The 22,923-nt window shown below is 37.9% G+C and overlaps 1 protein-coding gene across 2 annotated transcripts in view; it reads left to right on the forward strand.

Moving 5' to 3' along the window:
• Nucleotides 1–22,923, forward strand: part of col2a1b (collagen, type II, alpha 1b) — a 70,377-nt gene that overhangs the window by 24,749 nt on the left and 22,705 nt on the right. For both annotated transcript variants that reach the window (XM_084737016.1, XM_084737024.1), the window contains 17 exons: nt 233–277; nt 450–503; nt 4,158–4,256; nt 4,539–4,583; nt 5,061–5,159; nt 5,442–5,495; nt 5,871–5,978; nt 6,383–6,436; nt 9,485–9,583; nt 11,105–11,158; nt 13,906–14,004; nt 14,393–14,446; nt 16,214–16,267; nt 16,647–16,700; nt 18,156–18,209; nt 18,726–18,770; nt 18,860–18,958. In XM_084737016.1, the coding sequence (XP_084593142.1) occupies nt 233–277; nt 450–503; nt 4,158–4,256; nt 4,539–4,583; nt 5,061–5,159; nt 5,442–5,495; nt 5,871–5,978; nt 6,383–6,436; nt 9,485–9,583; nt 11,105–11,158; nt 13,906–14,004; nt 14,393–14,446; nt 16,214–16,267; nt 16,647–16,700; nt 18,156–18,209; nt 18,726–18,770; nt 18,860–18,958 (1,170 nt within the window). The remainder of the gene's footprint in view (nt 1–232; nt 278–449; nt 504–4,157; nt 4,257–4,538; nt 4,584–5,060; nt 5,160–5,441; nt 5,496–5,870; nt 5,979–6,382; nt 6,437–9,484; nt 9,584–11,104; nt 11,159–13,905; nt 14,005–14,392; nt 14,447–16,213; nt 16,268–16,646; nt 16,701–18,155; nt 18,210–18,725; nt 18,771–18,859; nt 18,959–22,923) is intronic.

The following is a 22,923-nucleotide window of genomic DNA, read 5'->3' on the forward strand; positions in this document are numbered from 1 at the left end:
AGAGGAGGAGAAGAAATCTAATTTTCTCTCAAACCACTTTAATTTTGTGCTTAAATGTTATTAAGGAACTTTTGCCCAGTAACACTAAAAATTATTTAATTGGCACTTGCTAATAACTACACTGTTTCCTGATTTGAATACTTTGTGTAAATATCGTTATGTCCAGTTATTAATAGAAGCATGAGGACCAAAGGTTTGGATGCCATGTGCTGATAATGTTTTGTTTATTCAGGGCGCACGTGGAAACGATGGCTTGCCCGGTCCTGCTGGTCCCCCTGTAAGTATCATTTTTAGTCTCATTTAATTCGTTTTTATCATTTTAATTTTATTTTCGTCATTTGGTTTGAGTCAGAAAAATACCTTAGATGAAATCCATCTCCACATACAATCCTGTCTGCTGTATGATCTGTACACCTGGATGATTAACAGCTGTCTTTTCTTCTCTGTAGGGCCCTGTTGGTCCTTCTGGAGCTCCAGGCTTCCCTGGCTCTCCTGGTGCTAAGGTAAGTTACTTAAATAGTACCCAAAACTTCCCTTTCATTTTCAACTTTGTTGTTTTTGTTCTCTGAATATGAGCAAATGACTTCGTCTTCTGTCTGTCTCTTCCTTTCTGTGAGGAAAACTAACAGCATAATTTAACTTCCGCCCATCTTTCTTTGGACTTTTTCTCTAACAGGAAGTAAAGTTGTGGGTATAACAGGTGCAAAAAATGTTGGTTTTGTGTATTCTTTGTTGCAAGAATAGGACTTTCTTGAATCTAATAAAAAAGTTAATATGTAAGAAAATGGCGGCACACAGCTCAGGGAGGATTTTGTGGGGACCAGTTGAAATGCTTTAGTGAAATCGGAGAAGGCTGCTCTGCATTGAAAAGTGCTTTAAGCCTCCATCTGTGTGGAAAATTAGGGAGGAGGGGGTTTTAAAAGTGTTATTCTCCCTCTTGCACTCCCTTACTGTCTTTTTCTTCGCGTCTCTCTCTGCTGTGTGTCTGATTTATTCCTCCTGCATGGCAGACGGGCTCAGCTCTGTGCTTGAGGGCCCAGCGCTGGTGGTTTTTACTTTCTTCTTCGAGCCCCCTTGATAGCTTTGGAAATCTTTTAGGAATTACAAGTGGAGTATCTGTTTACGAAATCCAGGAGTTTCCCTTGAAGTAATCAAGACAAACCCGGCTCAAGATGTGAAAATGTGCGTCTGTGTGTTTATGTATCATATCAACTTACATCTACAAACACTTTATGTTTGTGTGCAGGAGAGTCTGTGAACCTGTGCGTCTATGTGTTTTTGTGCCCCATTATAATATTCTAGGAAGAGTCCCATGGTGGGGAATGTTAAAAATCTCATATTACGTTTTTGTGCCTGCTTGAGAGCTCATGAAGTGCAGCCTCGTTTTATTCTTTTCCTCTCTGAGCCTTATGAGCAAAGCTTTGCAGTTAAAAAGGTCCCAAGACTAACACAATAAAAAGCTAGCGAGACCGAAACAACACAATTATCTGAACCTCAGCTGAATAAACCGTGCTCCCGAACTAAAAAGATCTTTTACCCAGCTCTAATCGAGTCTCGGCATTGTGTTTTTTAGTAACAGCCAAACTATCGGCCATAAAATGTTGAGAATTTTTTTTCCATACCTTTAAAAATCTAACAGCTGTTCCTCCTTCTGTCCCAGTTTTCACCTTAGTTTCAGAGCCTGTAAAAGATTGGCTTTGACAGTCGCCTTCGGGAAAAGAAAGATTCACTACATCACCATTTTCACAAACACTTACGAACTCTATTATGTCATACTAGTGAGTCTGCAAAGTCTACAGAGCTGCAGAAATAGCAAAGGAATTCCATTCACCAACAGTCTGAAAAAGCTGCATACCGCCAGTGTGGTAAAATCTCTGGCTAGTGTCCATCATTCCTCCCCAAGTCCTATTTTTATGCAGAGCCAGATGGTCTGCAAAACATTATGCACCTGGCTTTGGATACCACATTTTGTAACAACAGCCAAGATTATTTTGTTCTTTTAAATGCTACTATTTTATGAACATTCCTCTCTAATTTCTGCGGTGTGCCTAAAGAATGTTTTTATGTGCAATGGTGTGTTTGTGTTTTTTCTCAAGTTAATCCAGATAATATGCAATTAACATGATAAAATGATCAAATACCAAGTAATCTCTGATTATGAAATGCATCAGATGATAATAATTATAAGCTTAAAGGTACAGTATGTAGGAAATTTAATTTAAACCCTTTAAAAAGTCACTAAAATTATCAACAGAATGCGAAGAAATGACAGTTTTGTCATTATGTCAAAGACGTCTATGTATTGTGTTACAGAGATATCTACTGACACTAGCATGCTAACCAGCTAGCCCCGACCCATCCACTTCATAATACCACTTTATGCCTCAAAAGGCGAGAGCGAGTAACTATAGTGTCCAGTCTGCCCTCAGTCCAGCAGCACTGAGGTGGATTTCTTGCTGGGTTTGGCTCCTGGCGCCCTGGGGTTGACCCTGCCATAACCTCCACTCAGGCCTCTGGAGGTGGGCACCGACCGATGTCTCACGCCTTCCCTCTCGCTCCTTTCCTGTCCCCACCTAAACACATAGTGTCTTCATCGTCACTGTAATCAGAGTACTGGTCGGAGCTGCTGTAATTCACCTCAGTACTGTATTCCCTGTCGTCAAACTGAACTCTATCGGTCCTGGAGGCTGTTCATAACACCTTTAGGGTTGGCAATGAGTGCAGCAGCAGCATTATAAACTACAGAACAGCATAATGAGATGTAATTAGTGTAGAAAAATATCTGTTATGTTTGTAAAAATGTTAATGTGACAATTTATTATCTTATGTGTGAAAAAAACGTAGTTTCCTCTCAAGCTGCTGTGTGATGTGTCGTGATGTCTAAGTAACAGCATCAAGGAGGAAATATGTCACAAAACTAGCATGTCCCTCCTTACCCTAACCTAACCTTACCTTACCTTAACTTTACCCTCCTCCTTGTGGCATTTTAGGCAGATAGCACATCTAAGAGTGGTGAATGAAGTCATGGTCACAGCAGGAAGCACGATTATTTCCCCTCAGCCAAACTGATAATGGTCTTGTCGGACTAGGCTGGTTTCTTCTTTGTTGGATTTTAGAGGCGGTACGCATCCAACATGCTTGCATTACCACATTTTACTGGATTGAAAATAAAGCTCAATTTTCCTATCTAATCTAAATTAAAAAGAAAAAAAAAGTTGTTCCTCACCTGACATCCTGTTCTCTAATAAAACAAGCCCACTCAATGTGTGCTCTGAGAGGCTGAGAGGGCCTGAACGCCTCTCTCAATGCTGCTCCCACGATATCCAAAAACTTTCTCACAGCATCAACAACTTTTTCTATTCTCTCAGACAAACAGTGAATCACCATGGCCAAAAACGCTAAAAACATAAACGATATTCATCATGCTTCTTACCTGATTTGTTCTCCTTTTCACTTCTTGAATCTTCTCTTTCCTTGCTGTTTCCTCTTTGACTTCTATCTCTTTCTGTCTCTTTGGACATTCTGTCTGCCATGCTCCTTGACTCCCCCGAACACTGATTACACTTGGGCTGCCGCACATCGCTGCACAACTCATCTCCACATTTACCACATAGACCAAAACATGTCTACACACAAGTGATGTGTGTCCAAATTTCCAACGATGTCTTTTGGGAACAAAATAGCGTGTCTGGGTAACTGACATGCTCCAAGAATACTTTGTCAGGCTGGATTTCTGATTCAAAATCCAACATAGCAGACTGTATTTCACACCTTTCTCCATCACTCCTCTATGACCGTCAACAACTCTCTGTCATTCATTAATTTAAAAGCCTGCGTTGCCCATGTGTGGTCTTCCATCAGCATCACCCTTTACTGGAACTCTTCGATTAGCTCTCAGTAACCATCCAGCTCAGTTATTTTCAATGCCACCTTCAGGTGTGTCTGTAACACATCCAACAATGATTAATCCACTTTTTTTAACATCAGCTAGATTGTTTTCCTGAAGGTGTCCATAATCCACCTTGTGACAGAATAGTTACATCACCCTTTAATCTATATGATCGCTAATTATGATATTTACTTAAACATCTTGTGATTTTTTACATACATTTTAGAGTTAATGTTGCCTCTCTTCTTTCTTCTGTGTTGCTAACTAGGGAGAAGCTGGTCCTACTGGTGCCCGTGGACCTGAGGGTGCTCAGGGACCCCGTGGAGAGTCTGGCACTCCTGGATCACCTGGACCTTCTGGTGCTTCTGTAAGTGATGCTATAAACACGTGTACAAAAGGAAAAATGTAGTATTTTAACTATAGAAAAGTATTACTTAAAAGAAAAACACTATTTTTGTTTGTAATAACTGTTCTCAAAATTTCCAACCCCACAGAGGTTTGTTTAATGCACTGAGACAGCTGAGCTGTAGAGAGGCTGTTAATGACAGAACGAGTAGATTAGACCAATCACTTTCAAAACAGTAATATAATCAGTGTCAGTTATGATTACTGCAGTGCACTCACTTGCTTCATCTGTTTTTCTCTTCAGGGAAACCCTGGAACTGATGGTATCCCTGGATCCAAAGGATCAGCTGTAAGTATAAAACTACTATTTGTCTGTATTTCAAACTGCCTTCCACTAAAATGCTGTGTATTTTATCATTCAAGTCAGTTTTAAAACTGATCTAGTATACTTCATTAAAATACTTGAATAGAAAGAATATTACTGCATCAGGAATGAAGTTGCAATATATGTCAGATCCAAAAGCTACACATTCTGGCCAACCCCTAAAATATGAAAAAGTGGACTCCATAAACAGCACAGATGCTCTTCTTTAATCTTGAAAACTTGAGATGGGATGTTTCTTCACAACATTTATAGCTTAAGTTAAACATTACAGTTGGAGTGTAGTTGCAGTGCAGATTTTACACCAGTTTACCGACGATAGACCAGAATTTTCTTATTTACACTGAGCAAAGGAGAATTCATTGGTAACTTACTGTGGACAACATCCGTTCAGATGGGTGTTTGAGTGTTCAACCCACTGACTGATGGCATGTCTCTCCGTAGGGTGCTCCTGGTATTGCTGGTGCTCCTGGTTTCCCTGGACCCCGTGGACCTCCCGGGCCTCAGGGAGCAACTGGACCTCTCGGGCCCAAAGGAACATCTGTATGTACTCACTAAATCATTCATTAAAGGTCCAGTGTGTAAGATTTACTGGGATCTATTGGCAACAAGTGCCAGAAACTGAATATAATATTCATTAGTATGTTTTCTTTAGTGTACATTAGAGTTATTGTCGTGCTTTTTTTTTCCCATCTCCACCTGCCTATATGCCACTAAATCCTACACACTGGCACTTTAATAAATCATTCATTTCATGTTCAAAATAATAAAATGGCACGGGAAAAGATGATAACAACTGCTGCTTTCTGTCTGCTGTCTCTTTAGGGAGACCCAGGTATTCCAGGATTCAAGGGAGAGGCTGGACCCAAAGGAGAAATTGTGAGTTTTGCTTTATTTTCTTTTACTTGTCCCTGTATTCCCTGATTGTTCACCTGTTCAGGTAAATCCAAACATCGATATCTGCTGTAAACACAGTATCCAGCCAAATAATGAGTGTGGATGACAATCACTTATTAATTACATTTGAAGTCAGCAGATTTTAGATACTAGATAGAAATTATCTCAGAGAACGCAGTACTTCTGAAGGTTTCTCATGCGGAGCGAGAAGTATTGAGTTTTCTTTCCTGGTGCTGGAACAGGTTTCATCACATTAATTTTTGCATTTTTGCATCAGTTTATATTTATTTTATATATAGTTTTTACGTCTTTCTTTCTTCCTGTATTAACCTGGTGTGTTATGGATGTGTTCTTCAGGGACCAGCTGGTCTTCAGGGACCTCCTGGCCCACAGGGAGAAGAAGGAAAGAGAGGACCCCGGGGTGAGCCTGGTGCTGCTGGACCACTCGGACCTCCTGGAGAGAGAGTGAGTAGCATCTAAGGAAATGTTTGTTGTTTGGCAACACTTGACTACATACATAGAGGCATCAGTGGAAAATTGAATCTGCTTCATAACCAGTTAAAAAAATCCATGTAGTAGCTTTAATATACACATTTGGTAAGGGTTTGTCCCACAAAATATGTACGTGACAGTTTTTATTGCTGTTAAATCAGTGATAATTGCATCTGTGTGTATACTGTACATTTAATTAGAGTGTTTCTACAGTTTTAATGAGGATAATTTCAATCCAATTAAATTTTAATCCAATTAAACTGTTCCTAATTTTGTTTGGCACACCTGTGAACCTGCTTAAGGACCGCTATGAGACTCAGTGACTTAGACATTGTTATAATAATAATCATGACTCTGGTAATGTGTTTTCTGTGTAGGGAGCCCCTGGTAATCGTGGTTTCCCTGGTCAAGATGGTCTGGCTGGTCCCAAGGTGAGTATCACCAGTCAACAGTTACATTTGCTCCTGAGAAATGGCTTCATTATTGCTGTAGGACCAGAAAACCTGCCCTGAAAGAGAAAATGAACATGGAGGACACAGATCTGGCAGAGGAAGGAAGAGATAAAGAAGTAGTCACGGCTGTAAATCTGTGAAACTGACAATTAACATATTCCATCTGCTGCATATTGCATTTGGAAACTGCTGTTACCAATGAATCCAGTATTCCCATTTGGTTTCTATGTGTTTTTGACTGCTGCACAGAGAAAATAACATTTCTAAATCGCATAATCACAATATAGTCACATGCTGTCGGCTTACAAATGACCTCACCACAAATTCTAATTCAATTTAACTCAATTTGACTCAGTAACCTTTAAATCAGCCATGGAAGAGATTTGGCTCTCACTATTCCAGCACTGTATTTTACTGTAGTGTCATCAGAACTCACAAACCTGCCTAACATTGTCTGTCTCTGCAGAATTTGAGAATTGACGTTATTCTGCTGTCACACTTTTTAGAGAGCAGACAGTCAGCACTCTGTGGGCTTCAACCTGGCCTGTACAGGTTCTCGCTCTGGCACAAAATAAATCCACCTGCACACAACTTTAAGGCCCTATGGGGGGAATGCCCATTGTTTTCATGGTCCATTATTCTGAAACTCTGATAGTCTGAAAAATGTCCCATTGAACTGAAAACCCATTTGTCTGACAACCTGTTGTCCCTTAAACAAAAGCCCACTACTCTAAAGACCCGTTTTTTCTGAAAATACACTCTGACTCTGGAGTTTTTGCCCTTAATATCTTTATTTGTTTTTTATCTGTATTCTTAATTTATATTTATCTGTATTCGGGCATGCAAATATCAGGTGACTTTGTCAGGCGACCTTTGTCGTCATGGCAACAGTAGTCAGCTGAGCTTTGTTGTCATTGTAACTAATAGTTTCAGTTTCACTTTGGTTAGGTGCAGGCAGCAAAACTGCTTGGTTAGGTTTAGGAAAAGATCATGGTTTTGTTTAAAGTAGGTGTCTTAGTTATGTAAATTTAGGCCTGAGCACACAGGACGTCAGAGCAGTGGGCTTTTGTTTTCAGGATAACAGGCTTTCGGACTATTAGGGTTTTGGAATAATGGGCCATCGGAGCATTGCCATGGCACCTTATATGGATGAGTGCCTCAGCAGAATATTGTGGGACTTTTCTTTTGTCGGCTGAAGTTGAATCTGTACATGTGACCGACTCACCAATTTAACACAAACTGGGAAAAATGTACGTAAAATTAAAATTTTTCCACCTTTATTCTGACTCCTCACTTACCATCTTAAGAATAAAATATCTTTATGATCTGTGTAACCTTAAGTGCCTTTTGCGGAGGATAAAAGAATATCAAAGAACATCAACAGCCATATGTGACATGACAGCACATAATGTGACATAAAAAAAAACACTTGTTGCTGATTATATTATTTTGAAACCAAATCTTTTCAGTTGTCTTATCTGGATTATTGAATCTAGTGTTGGGTGGTCTTATCTTATTTGTTAGGTTTAATGCAGATGCTGTTTTATCTCATGAAGATCATATAAAAAAGTTTATACTGATACAAAGATACAAGAAGATTGATTTATCATTTACAACACGGTTCTATAATGTGATTTAGATGTAGTTCCTTCTTTGATTGATCGATCGATTGATTGATTGGATTGATAAGATGTATTACAGTTTCTTAAGGTCTTCTTGGCCTTGTCCTACGAAGAGTATTTGGTTTGTAAACAGATTTTCTTGCATGGGTTATGCCGCTTACCCTGACAGCTTTCAATTTCACTGTAATTTAGCAGTGAAGATATCAGCACTCTGAGGACCCACTTCAAGCTGCTTTAATGCATCATTACAACCTACTGGAAAATATATTTCAGTGGAGGTGCTTTATCTTGATATTAAAGTGCAAGCAGCAGTGATAATAACATAAAATGTAAGAGACATTCATATCTGGTATATATTTGTATTCTGCATGCAAATATATATAGATGAATTACCTGGTGTGACAATAAATTAACAAAACCTTGTGAAATAGTGTCCATTAAGGATTTTAAGACATATTTCACTTTTATGCAAGCATTTCTCAAAGAGCTAGAAATCTAGAAATGATTATTTGTGTCACTTACAGCTGTGTAAACTACAGCATTCTTTGACAATGAAAGACTTAAATATATACAAAATTGTAGATGTTTATAAAACACATTTTTAAGGTTGTAATGATTCTCAAGGCGAGACCAAAACTGCAATACAAATGTCCACGGTCTCAAATCATGATTCTTGTCTTCTGTTTTGCAGCATACTGTACATGTTGGTCTTCAGCATGATTAAAATGTACTACAGCTTCAAGTATATTTCTCAAATACTAAAACGCATTAGTCACATCTGACCACATTGTGGTTAAGAACAAACAAAATGTGGATAAAGCCCTTAATGATTAATTTAATTTTGGCAAAAGATTTCACTGAGCATTTTATTGACTCAGTTGTCTCTGAAGGATGATTTTTCACCTCATTAACTCCTAATAATTCTTAAATCAAGTTAAATTGCACAAAGCGGTGTACAGTTTTGAAATAATGCGTTCGACGAGGCGAGTAATCAGTGAAGGTTCACACTAAACTCACTCTTTACTGTCAAGTTAATGAAGGACGTGATCGTTTATATTTCCAGTGAAGACATCACTTAATCCGAGGCTCATGTACAGGAAGCAGTGATACGTGTAACTCCATGACTCGGCCACTAGATGGCAGCACTGCTCAGAAACCCGTCAAGCACTAGTGACCTACATGTCTCAAAGCCAGAGCATCTCATTTAACATTATCTCCCCTGCACAATTTCATTTATCCTAAAATGAATCTGTCAGAGTTTAATCTTCTCATCTCCAGCGGGTCAATGAATTTCCTTCACACTGTTAAAAGGGAAACTTATTTCCTCTGAGCTTTAGAATTGAAGCGTCGGCTCTTTAGTGATCGACCGAGTGACCAACCTGTTTTATCCCCTCTCCTAACACAGGGAGCCCCTGGTGAGCGTGGACCCGCTGGTGCCAGCGGTCCCAAGGGTGCCAACGGTGACCCCGGCCGTCCTGGAGAGTCTGGTCTGCCTGGTGCCAGAGTAAGAACTTCCCTTTTCTATGATACCCCAGATCTGGATGTTGGTGACCTGCAGAAATCTGCTGTTAAATGTGCAGAAATAAGGACAGAGTCATCAATCATTTTAGATGGATGCCAATGTATCTTTACATTTTGAACACAAAATTTGGCTCTGTTACCTCATTGTGTAATTATTCTGTGGGTCAGTGTCGATACAGTACATACAGTATGTCAGATGTCATCCTTTGAATCGGAGGATTTCACTCTCCAATTAAAGATAACAAATTTGTGGTAGTATTTACAAAATTATTATCTAGCTCAGTGTCTGGGACAGTCCTAACTTGATTACTTACTTAATTCTCAGCTGATGACATTAATGCTGTCCTGTGAAAAACATGTATCTCCAAACAGTCAGTTTTTCATGAGTTTGAGGCTGTTTCAAGAAAAAACAGCCCCATCTGTTTCATAAGTTGTGATAATGCATTTTTTGGTACTCCAATTAGTTTTTAAATGCTTAATTTAGCTCAGTAAGTCAGAAAATTGTCTCATCTCATAAAGGAGCACTTAACAACTGCATTTCTCCAGTAAATTTGACCTGCTTGATGAACATCTTCATCTTTCAGGTTCCAGTTTGCAACAATGGCTTCCACCAGTTTAGTCAAGTCAAATGTATTTATATTGCGGCAAATCATGTTTAGTTTAGTTTAGTTTAGTTTGGTTTGGTTTGGTTTGGTTTAATTTAGTTTGGTTTGGTTTAATATACAACCAACAGAAAAGACAGAAATTGCAGTGAGAGGTGTTCTCCCCTATTTAAATGGTTGAAGATTCGGATGAGCGGGCTAGATTTATTTTTTTTATTATTTTAAAATTTGTAGTCTTTTTTCAGCTCCAACTGATGTTGACGTAAATGACACGAGTCAACTTATCAGACTTTACAAGCTGCTTCTGGAGCCACAGAACGTTTTATTTTCCCCATACATACAGCAGTATTCCCCAAGACTTGTAAACAGACTTAGATACTGAAATCTCTAAACTTGAGCAGAGATAACCCTGAGACTTGACAAAGCTCCTCCAGAGCCACAGAAAACATGATAAAACGGTTGTTACAAAGTGTGTAGTTCACCTTCCATGAGGAATAAACTTAACGTTATGTGTAAAATCAGTGGAGTTACCCTTTAATCCCTCAAATTCTGTCACCAATTTACAGATACATGGTTTTCCCTGGAAAGTGTTTTACTTCCGTCTGGATAAATTTCATTTCCCAAAAGCAACACAAGTGTTAGTTAATATTTCTGAACGATCACTACAGAGGAAGTATTAAAAAACACCTGTAGTGAGTCCATTCACATCAGCAGCTGAAGTGAGCTCTCATTCATATTTTTGGCATTTCCATCAGGAGGTGTTGAATTGTTGCTTGTTACACACGGGGCCAATCAGAGGTGTAAATTCAGTTTCCCACAGTGCCATATGTTCCCACCTGTCTTAAGCGCACGTCTGCATGTAGATGACTCATCTGGATTTCGTCTTTTTTTCCGTCTAACAGGGCCTGACTGGACGCCCTGGTGACGCTGGTCCTCAAGGCAAAGTTGGACCTTCTGTAAGTGTACTTTTTCCTGTTGTAATGCAGCATTTTTTTGTGTTTCTGTCTCTGTATATCAGTAAAAATAATCACGCAGTACCTTATGTATCTTACCCAGCGTGAGTGACTGTGTGTTGCTGTGTTTTTTTTTTAATATCACATGTGGAGCAAGCAAGGAGAGACGTGTCATTTTACCAAATGTGCTCTCATCACGTAATGACTCATAAGTGGTTTCATCAAATTGAATTGCGGGATATTTATCCACCCATTATCCACCGCTCTCATCCCCACAGTGGTGTTTGTGTTTCAAACAGGCTCTGCTGTCTTTTTTTTTTTTTTAGACTGACAAAGTCTCACACGCAGTTCTGGCATTTTTTCAGCTTCACTTGGGCCTGAGTTTGCCAGACTGGCTCTGATTGTTCGTAATAACTTTTAATTTGCTGTTTTTGGTCTAATCCACTTCTTAACTAAGTGGAAAGTCCCATAAAAGTGTTTTTTTTTTTTTTTTACCAAAACTGTTGACTGAAACTGATCTATTTTTAACAGATTCGCTCCTCTTGCAGACTGTTTAGCTGTTGGCGTTCATATATCATATAGTGCAACCCCACATTTTTTGGTAAACTTGAAACACTTTTATAATAAAAGTGCTGCCCAATGATTTTAAAGTTTTTATGTGAGTTATATGAGCATTATGTTGTCATGTTTGGTGTTCAGGGACTGTGTTTCTTAAAACATTATGGTTTATTGACAAATGAAATAGCTATTTGATGTGTTGACTGACTAACTGAAGGACTGGCATACGGTCAGACTGATAATGATTGATGCACATTTCATCTGTTACTTCTTTGCTGCCTGGCTTTCCTAGTTTACCCCAGAGGGATTTATTTACTTAGGAGCAATGAAAATTTCAACAAATTAAGTAACTCTTGCATATCCTTGGGGCATGGTGCTCATTTCTCTACTAGATCCCACTCCAAACCTCCAAACCTAATTCTGACCAGAGTCTCAGAGTAATCGCTCCTTCCCATTACATGTTTCCAATCTAAATCTAAGCGTGATGTAACATTTTCCATTGTTGAAACAGTTTATTCCTCACTATCAGACCTGTTTTCTCTGTGGGGATGGGTATTTGGACTGTACAATATGGGAAAATAAGATTCACAGTTAGAGGAAATTATCATTTTTGCATCACAGTTTTCATTTACATTGAAAAAATGCTGTTAAGATCATGATGATGTGACACAAACATGTTTTATTACATCTGGAGGACAAGATTTGTAGGCAGCCAAGGCATCTCTGCAGCAGTACAGTACTTCATTATAATGCTATTTTATCACACATTTTACCTTTACGAAAAAAACTGAAGTCAATAACATTCACTGTGGTCTCAGTTTCACGACTGCTTTTCACTCTTGTTTATATTCATTTCAGTTCAAATATTATTTCAAACTCACAACAGCATCTGTATCAATGAAAAATAAAATAAAATTAAGACATACAAGATAAAACAGCAATAAGCCATCATTCAGTTTAAAAAAAATTGATTCACAGGCTTTTTGCTCGTGTTTTTTGAGCCTGGATGAGTAACGAGAGCAGCTCTTCCTGCTGGTTAAAGCCTCTATGAGGCTCTTCTCTGAGTCATCCAGCCAACACATGAAATTGTGCATCAGTCTTAGAAATGCTTCTCATGTACGAACACCAGAGAACACAAACACGTGACTGGCACTGTGCCATCTGGGAACCTGAAGCAACAAGCAATAAACAATAAAACCAATAAAGTGCAGAAAGCTCTGAGTAAAGAACATTTCATATTGACAGAACACATACTGAACTTGTAAATCCAGTTCTATAATTAGATTATCTTTTATTGAAAAGATTTTCATTGCAGGTTAATGATGGATACAATCCTCCACGGTACATATATTTTTTCAATTCTCTTTCAAGAGCAACGTAATAGTGGCATTATGGAAATGTATTACTGCCACAAAAAGAAAAACAGATCAGTAACATGTTATAGCATGAGACATTTATTATACCAAGATATAACAAGATATTTTCACATAAATATGACACATAAACTCATCATTTGAAAACAAGAGACTTCCCTTGTTTTACAAATATAGTATTTATCTTGTTATAATGTGAAAAATTTCTATCTATTTCTTTCTTTATATCAAGATAAATAGTACATAGTTATGACAAGAAAAAAGAAAATACAATTATAATTATTAGGTAGATTTAATACACATCAATGTGTACATGAAAAGACAGAAAAGCAAGGAAAGAAAAAAGCATAAACAAATAATTAAACATATATACAGCGACCACTTTTACAGGATGAATTATGTCAATCATTCATCCCACACCTTCGCCCTCCCTCAGACTCCGTAACAATAATAGTAATAATAATAATCTTTATTTCTATTACGCCTTTCAAAACCAGACTGACAAGTTGCCTGACAAAATAAAGTATCATACAATATAGGTGCAAATATAACAGAAAAACATTATACTCAAAATACAGTACATTTAATGATGAGAGACGAAACAATTGAAAGTGAAAGTAAAAGTGAATGAATAAAATTGCCCCCATTCTTTATCAAATGCTCTCCTCTTTCTTACAATCTTGAATATGAGCTTCTCCAGATGGAAGATCTCACTCGGCTCTTTCCGCCAGAGTCTTCCATAACCACAGAATAAGTTTTTTTTTTTTAGCTTTGCTTATTGTTATCTAACTGGATCCTTGTTTGATTTTTCTTGACCAGGGAGCTCCTGGTGAGGACGGTCGCCCAGGACCCCCCGGCCCACAGGGGGCCCGTGGACAGCCTGGTGTCATGGGTTTCCCCGGACCCAAGGGAGCCACTGTGAGTAATTCTATTAAAAAAAAATCAAAACAAAAAACAAAACAAAAACAATTAATCATGCATAATGCATAATCATGCTAAAAGACTTATTTATGTAGGGCCAGTGTTTCATTATAATATATTTTGGGCCAGTAGATCTTCTTCTGTTGTCTTTGTTTTTTTGTTTTTGTTTTTTTTGTTTTTTTTTGTTCTTTCTAAAAATAAGTCCCTGAATCAAGAATAGAAACTATACACGTTCAACAACAACTGAAATACTGCTGAGCAATTTCATGCCATTTGATTTTTCACCACCTCATGCTCCCTCTCTCCTCCTGAAATAGATGCAGGACTGAGCCAATCAGCCACGGTCCTGTGACTAACCGCTGCATTTTGTTTTTGTTGTGATTAGGGTGAGCCTGGCAAGTCTGGTGAGAAAGGACTGGGTGGAGCTCCTGGTCTGAGAGTGAGTTACTTCACCCTTTTCTGCATCAAATAACCTACTGGAGTCACTGTTCTTATTGTTACACATATGAATTGTACATTACACTTCAACTAAACTTGTTAGTTAATTAGTTAGTTAGTTTTTAGTCAACTAAGTTTCTAAATATGAGTAAAACTAAATTCAAATTTGCTATCAGAATTAACACTGGAGTCATTCAACTGGATCATGCAGGTATTTTGATTTTAAAAATACAGAAATTGTTTAGCTGATATCACCATGTTTCCATTTTAGGACATTTTAAAGTCAACCATCCTTTAATTGACTTGATGGATCTTATTGATACATAGATTTTGAAATCTGCATATTTATATAAATCAGGATATGTAACATTAGAAATGGCTGTTTTGGGATATATAATAGGAAGAAAACACTAGAAAAATACAAGTAGCTGTTGAAGTAGTGTGGACGGTGCTCATGAATATTATAATATAACAGATTATATTTAATCCTTTGGTAACACCTCAGTAATCTTCATTAATAAGTGGTAAATTTAAAGGGAAATTAAGCTTTAATTAAGTTATTTTACTGTTAATAAACATAGAATCATGTTTATATATCCTTTATAAACCATTCATCATGCAATTGTAAAGTTTCAAAAAAATTAATTGCAATTTTACATTGGTCTTCCACTACATTGTATTTATTAACCATTTACAAAGTTTTCCAAACATCAGTTGCAACTTTACAATAACCATCCAGATGTTTGTAGACAACATCCTCTCATTCCCAACTCGTCAAATACAGCAGGTTGATCAGTGGCCTCACACTTCAAACTGTGAAGCTGTCGGTACCCCTCTAACGTCTGTTTTTGCACGTGCAGAGCTCCGCAGTCATTAGTAAAAATGAAATGCTTGGTCCAAGTAAACTTTCAAAATAAAGGCACAAAAACTACTTGGGTAGGTTTAGGAAAAGATCAGATGTGGGTTGAAAATAATGTAACACACCATAAAATAATGTGTCAAGGCTGCTTTCATAAGGTATTATAATCATCAGTTACATATTTATAATAGTCAGCCAAATAGTGTTTATAGATGATTTATAAACTAATTATTAACCATTAACAAAGTGTTTTAAATATCTGGTTCATCTTTGATAATCATCAACAAAAACACAACATAGTATATATAAATTGTTATAATTAGTGATGGATAATATATATCATGGGTGATAAATTATCAACTAATATCTATCTATATCTGTCTATAATAGTATCTGATTTGACAAATGATATCAAAACACTTAATTTGAATTTTTTGGCAAAGTGCTCTATAAAAGTCATGGCATGTTTGCCAAGTTTTTGATGAACTTTACTGAAAAAAATCCATATCGTGCATCCCTAGTTATAATAAGAGTACACAGTAAACTGTTAATTTTCTAATTTAATTAGTGATCATCTCTTATCAGCTATGATAGCATTACTAATTTATTAGTAAACATAATTTATTATAATTTCATTGTTTGTTAACAGTAAAATAACTATTAACTAAAGGTTAATTAACAGTTGATGTACCATTTATTAATGATGGTTATTATAAAGTGCTACCAACCCTTTATTCAGCAGGTAGCTGTTGTTGTAATCTCTGTCTTCTGTGACTCTCCATTGATCTGCTGTTATTTCTGTAGTTGAAAAGCTCAATTATAGCTATCAGATGTCTATCTCGTTAATAGCATCACCTTTGGCTTAACTGTTGCTATCTGCTTCCCCCCTCTCTTTCTTCTTCTCCTCAGGGTCTGCCTGGTAAAGACGGAGAAACCGGCCCTGCAGGACCCCCCGGCCCCGCCGTACGTATCTGTCTCCCCCGGCCCACTCCATATAGCTTAAACACTGATATTATCTTCCCCTTTTTTTCAGTCTGCACTCAGAAGCAACCTTCAGTATCTCCATTTCCCAGACTGCCTCAATGATAGCACTGTGTGTGAAAAAATAAGTCCTTGACATAAATGTCTGGACGTTGTAAGACGGCATCACAGACTCATAGACCCTTAGATTGTTTTGAAGTTTGTGTTTGAGTGCGCTGTTTAACCTGAAACTATCCCTATGTTGTTTACTTATGTTAAAGACACATAAATGGATAGAAATTTTGCTAAATGTTTATTCCCAAAGTCATGACATTTAGTTCATGATAGAAGTTGTGATTTTGATGATGAATTATCTGTTTAGGGCCCCGCTGGAGAGAGAGGAGAGCAAGGACAGCCTGGTCCCTCAGGTTTCCAGGTGAGTCTCTCTTGTCTCTATTTACACCTGATGTTAAAATGCAATCTGTATCTGTGTACATTATCTGGATTAGCAAGGTGTAAATGTGTATGACAGGAACATGATCAGATTTGTCCGACCACATCTGGAGTTAGTCTGGCTTTCACTCTGTTCAGATCTTAGGGAGGCGTAAATGCAATCTATACACTGTGCTCACATCTGTACACCATATTACACTAATACAGACATTTCTTTTTAGCTAAAATAAAATTTTGAGAGATTATATGTCTATTCTGTGTTTGAAAAATAAAAGCAATACAGGTGGGAAATTAATGATATACAGCAGTGTCTTTTTTAAAATCAAACCATTGTGACCCAGTTCACCATGTACCTTATAAATAAATCACATCTTGGGAATAGTTAATTTGTGCATGAATGAACTTTCCTTACAATTTGTACTGCCATTTCCCCATCACACTATATCTTGACGCATGTTTTTGAAAACATACACATTAAATAATTTATGAAGGAGAAATAAATTGATTTAGGCCGAGTTAACATGTCGTCTCATTGTTTTTATTTCCTCTCATCAGGAAAACAATGTAGGACATTTTAGCCTACTTCATAAATGAGACAAACTAAGTGCGTTTAGGCAGAATTAACAGACTTGTTTTTTCTTCTTTTCAGTAAAACACTATACATATCTTAAATTCTTTATGAAAGGTGTGCTGCAGAAGTAAATCTTAAATTTGCAGAATTTCTTCCATGGCCTTTTATTTATTTGGCGACCCAAATAAAATTTCCTGGGACCCACCTGTGGGTCACAAACCAGTCGCTGGGAATGACTGATGTACAGCAAGAAATAACTGAGTCCGATGGAGCGTGCTGCATTCATCTGGGCAGCTAATTTGCTGTTAATAAGGCAGTTTATCTTTATTTACATTGACAGAGTAGCCTACACACTGGTATTGCAACACACAATTTTTTAAACAAAGAAAGGAATAACATTTTGGAGAATTTACAAGAGGGGACAAATATTGAAGAATTTGTCTGAGAAAGGATTTCACAAAGTTTATAAAGTTTCTCCTTATTTAAGGAGTCCCTGGTAAATTTGACACAACCTCAGGGAGAGATCTGATCTCAGTGAGGACAATGAGAATGCATTAATCTGATCATTTGTCATCCAGATAACATATTGAGATACACTTAAATGGGGTGTAAGTTTTACAGTTATTTTATTGCTGTTGTTGGAACGTAAGACTTACAAAAAAACGTTGTCAGTCAAACAGTTTATCTCTCTTATCTCTAAAGATGCACCTGATTGGAAATTCCTGTAATATGACTGTTATGTATGTCACTATTTTTTCTTGCTAAAAAAACAGTCTAAACAACGTGCTGATTTAATGACGTACATGAATTTGATGTGGTTTTTGTTTTTTCGGTTTTGACTCAGTGTTGTTTTTCTCCTGTGCTCAGGGTTTGCCCGGACCTCCTGGCCCCCCTGGTGAGGGAGGCAAGCCTGGAGACCAGGTGAGTGCACTTCTTTGGTTGAAATATAGCTTGGCTGGCAAGGCACACTTATGTTCTGGGAATTCCTTGGAAACTCCACAGGAAAGCCATATACCTTCTGAATGCCCCAGGTCTTTAGTTTAAGGCTGGTGAGTTTCATGAAGCTGTGATTATGATTAGAGATCACAGTAGGTAATTTTATACAGCGAGGTCAAGTTTGAAAACATTGTCTCACTACAGTGAAGCCAATTGACTCTAATGTCTTCACTCTCACTTTAAAATTGAGCCTGCAACAGCCTCTGACAGACAGTAATGTCGGCAGCAGGCATGGACGTCCCCGTGGAGTTGAAGAGGTTAAACAGTGAACTCATGATGTTTCGAACACTACAAACATCTTGCTATTAAATAGTCGTTATTTATATCCACACTCATCTTACCATTCAGGTCATTTCTTCATCACCATGAATGGAAAAGCAAAATAAAGAAGTAGCAGTGATAGTAGTTCTTTTCTTTTAACTCCTCCTTTTCTCCGTTCAGGGTGTTCCTGGAGAGGCTGGAGCTGCTGGTGCTACTGGACCCAGAGTGAGTTGACTGTCTGTAGTGACCTTCAGTACTCATGTGACTTACTGATTATCAGACTCGCCGCTGATTGTCCCTGTGTCGCCGTGCAGGGAGAGCGTGGTTTCCCCGGAGAGAGAGGAGCTGCTGGTCCTCAGGGTCTGCAGGGACCCCGAGGTCTTCCTGGAACTCCTGGAACTGACGGACCCAAGGTGAGTCCAATATCTAATCCAAAACCAAGAAGAGACAGATTGGAAAATTTAAAAAAATTACTATTCCCTGAGACGGACTCGCACCACTGGCAAATATGGTACTACGGCCAGTTTTTCTGAATCATTCTTATCACATACAGCAGCAGCAACAGATGATGTGAGCATGTGAATAAATAATAATGTGTTTGTGAGCTGAGCTCTGTTGACTACATTCAGTGTTTTCTCCCATAAATGTTTCTGGAGGTGGTAAGCCACTCAGATCCTGGCATACTGTCTATCATATCATCTTATGATCAATTTAAAAAGTAGACAGCAGTCTAATGGCAATCTGTATGGCATTTCTCATTCCGCTGAAGGTTAAGGTCATATTTTATAAAAGTTTTTAATTGTGGGATGCCTTGGTAGCTTAAGGCTGCATTTCTCTGGTTCCACGATCCCCACAAGGGTCCCCAGGATTAATGTGAGGAGCCACAAGATGATTAATAGAAGTGGAAATCAGAAAAAAATATTCTTGCTACATAAAGTTATGCATATTTTTTCAAATATACCTCTAATGTTTCCTTTTTTTTCTTGTGAATTATTGGACGGTGTTGCTTTTTCAGAACACAAGAAATATTCAAATTAAGCAAGAACCACTCTTATGTTGAGCTCATTGACATATATAAAGATGGAAGACATGATAACTCCCTAAACGTGAAGCAAAACCATCTCAGTTGCCCCCTGGTGGCTGGCTGCAGTATAGGTCATAAACTCCACACCCTCCGTGTAAGCAGCGACCACATGGACCAACAAAGTTGTTTCCAAAAGTTTCTGTCATTTTCTGTCATTCTTGTCACGCTGATGTTTGTTCAAGTGTTCATTCTTCTGATAAGTTTAGTTTTAATTAGTTATTTGATGATATGAAACAGAGGTTACTCACCATGATTGACAGCTGAGCCGGTTGTGTGGGCAGGAACTCGAAAGTGCGGCTCCAACCAGTATCTGTACTGCACAGGTTCTGCCTCCAAATGACGTCACTAGAGCAAAAAGGTAGCGCTTGTATCAGGGATATATTTGCACATTAGGAGGAGGTGGAGACACGTTGTGACATACAAGCATATATAGTATCCACACACATCTGGATCTAAACATTATAGCACAATATGATATATAGTTTACATATAAATGAGACCAACAAAAACAGAATTCATTTTTTTCTGATTATTTATTTTAAAATGTGTTAATTTTTTATAAAGAGGTGGATACAGTCTTTATTTCAGGCATGGTTGTTCATCTTCCTTATAAATCTCTATGGGAAATAAAACTGCATTATTACCATAACAATGATCTGCACTGTACTCACATACTACGTGTAATGAATTTGTGAAATGTCAGTATTTTAAACACGTATCAGATCTTTTCTGTTTTCCTAAACTAAACTGGTAGTTGAGTGTATTTTCCAGTCAGGATACAGTAGGCAGACAGTCACTTGCTTATCAGCCATCAACAAAATCCAGCCACCTGCAGTCATTTGTCACCGCTGCACTGTGAGTGGTGGAAGAGCTGAAAGCAGCTTCAATTCTCACTTTTGGTTTGTTATCTGGTCAGATTTTAATCCCAGTTCATAACTGTTTTTTTTTTGGTTTTTTTTACCCTTAAGGTCAGACAGGAGAGAGGATAGAGAGGATGAGGATTAGAGAGCTGACATGAGTGTGATGGTGGCAGCGGCGGTGGTGGTGATGGAGGAGGGATGAACAGACAGTTTGTTGAGGGTGAAGCTCGATTCTGAGCAAGATGCAGAATGATTTGTCGGAAGGAATAAATTCTACATCTGCCCCCTTCAGTAAGAACACAGTCTTAATGTATTCAGAGCCGACGTGGAGGCTGCGTGAGCCCCGTGGTTACAGCTTAATGACTGCAGATAGGCAGCAGCAGACGGTGTTTGTGCGTCTGATCTCCCCGTCTGAGGCTGCAGTAGAAAGCATTGCTGATAAGCCTGACAACTTTTGACCAGGAGTGGGCCTGGTGGAGCCACTTAAAGAAAATCAAAGTCTGCACTTCCCTCCATTATCTCAGCTTTGATATGTGGAAGAGAAATTTTGGCACGATAAAACTCCCATTTCTGCTTAAAATACAGAATTAAAGACCCACAGTCAAAAGGAAGACGTGGGATATTTGATATTTTTTTTATGTCTAACACAGATTGACTGTTTTTCTCCACTTTGGTCAATAAAGTTGGCAAAAGTTCATTTTAATCCAGCAAGTGAGCGACCTATGTCAGGGGAATAATATTTAAAGGGGCACTGTTCTTGTGGATGTCCTGCGAATGATGATGGTGAATAAGTTCCTCAGTACATGCTATGTTGACTGAGAAAGCTGAGCTGTTTCAGCTTGGATTTCTAGCCTCTGCCTCTGAGTAGCCAGAAGGCGAGCTCCATGAGTGTTTTCGTCACCTAACGCTACATTTTGCCATGTTGCTCCTGTTGCCATGTTGCAAATCCTGATTCAACATTTGAACGCTATGCAGCTTTTTTTCTTTCTTTTTACATGTCTGTTCATTCTGTTCTTTTACCACTTCTGTGGAATTAGGCAGAATTAGCATAAAGCACCTATCCAAGGCATAACCAAAGAAAACTGAAGCTGTATGATGTATGAAGATGTACCATTTAGGGTACATGCGTGGTCCTGATCTCTTTTCAAAGGTAACACTTTTTCCCAGCAGTCAGAATCACTGTAAGTGCTACTGGCATTGACTAATAGAAGTTCGAACACACCGAATTAGGTGGTTCTAATTTCCCCTTAAATATTTGTTTGTGAAAATATACCTGCAGATGACCTATAACTGTGATGTATTAGATGGAAAACACAACGGGACTGCAACGTTTAGCCCTGCTTGGTCCCATGTTGTGGAAACAATACCACAGAAAATGAATATTTATATGTTTCTCTAAGGGTATGTATTTTTTTTTTAAGGTCCCTTTGGGACCCCCCAAAAAAGACACACTTGAGACCGGGATTCCAAACATTTCCAAAACTTCCAGAGCCTTGTAAAGTCAAAAAGTCAAAATTTATTAAAAAAAAATAAAAGATAGATGTAATCATTTCCAAAATTCACAACATGTTTTTATCTAACAAAATATTCTGCTAAACTACATTTATGCTGACAAAACTGTTTTCGTTAAAGAAAGTTGATGTAAAGGTATAATATATAGGGAACAGTTCCACATTAAAAAAAAATAAAAAATACCTATCTGACATATTTTGTTGTGTTTTGTTCTTCCATTGACCCAAATGTTTCCAACAATGTTCAAACCCAGAAGATAAATAACTAGCATTTCCTACTTGCTACTATTTGCCATAACTCCCTGGGAAACACAGGAAACACCAGATGATATACATTAGTAAACGCGACTAAATGTCACATGAATAAATCTTCAATAGAATTCATCCATGAACATGATTTGTCAGTCACATCAAGTAATCATCATGTTTCATCGGCAATGTAAACAACTCCCATGATCCCATGCTACTTCACAGTGTCATCAAACTACATCTGTGCAATTATTTAAAAAAAAACTGACTCATTTAAATCTAATGAATCACTTTATTCAAATTTAGGATTTTGTTCGAGGATTTTTTTTAGGGTGCTGATGTTATAAAATATGACAGGCATTCAAAGCTTCATTCAAAAACCTCAATAGATGCTTCAAATGTAAAACAATGACATTCAGTCCAGCCCATGATCTGTTTTTACCCTTGAACAGAGCAGGCCAAGGAAAACACGAGCATCTGTCTCTTTTGTTTAATTAGTAGACGCCTTCTTGCTCTGTGACAGCACCGCTATTGTGTTTCTGACACTTGTGCAGTAAAAATAAACACAAAGTTTTGCAAAAGCAGTCCAAAATATGACAAGAGAACATGCTCACAAAAGTCCTGGCTGGCTGTGGATCAGAACTGCTTCACATACCTGCAGCTGGTGTTTACAC

Source organism: Lutjanus erythropterus, chromosome 2 (assembly GCF_056507025.1).
Source record: "Lutjanus erythropterus isolate fLutEry1 chromosome 2, fLutEry1.hap2, whole genome shotgun sequence".
Taxonomy (NCBI): Eukaryota; Metazoa; Chordata; class Actinopteri; order Lutjaniformes; family Lutjanidae; genus Lutjanus; species Lutjanus erythropterus.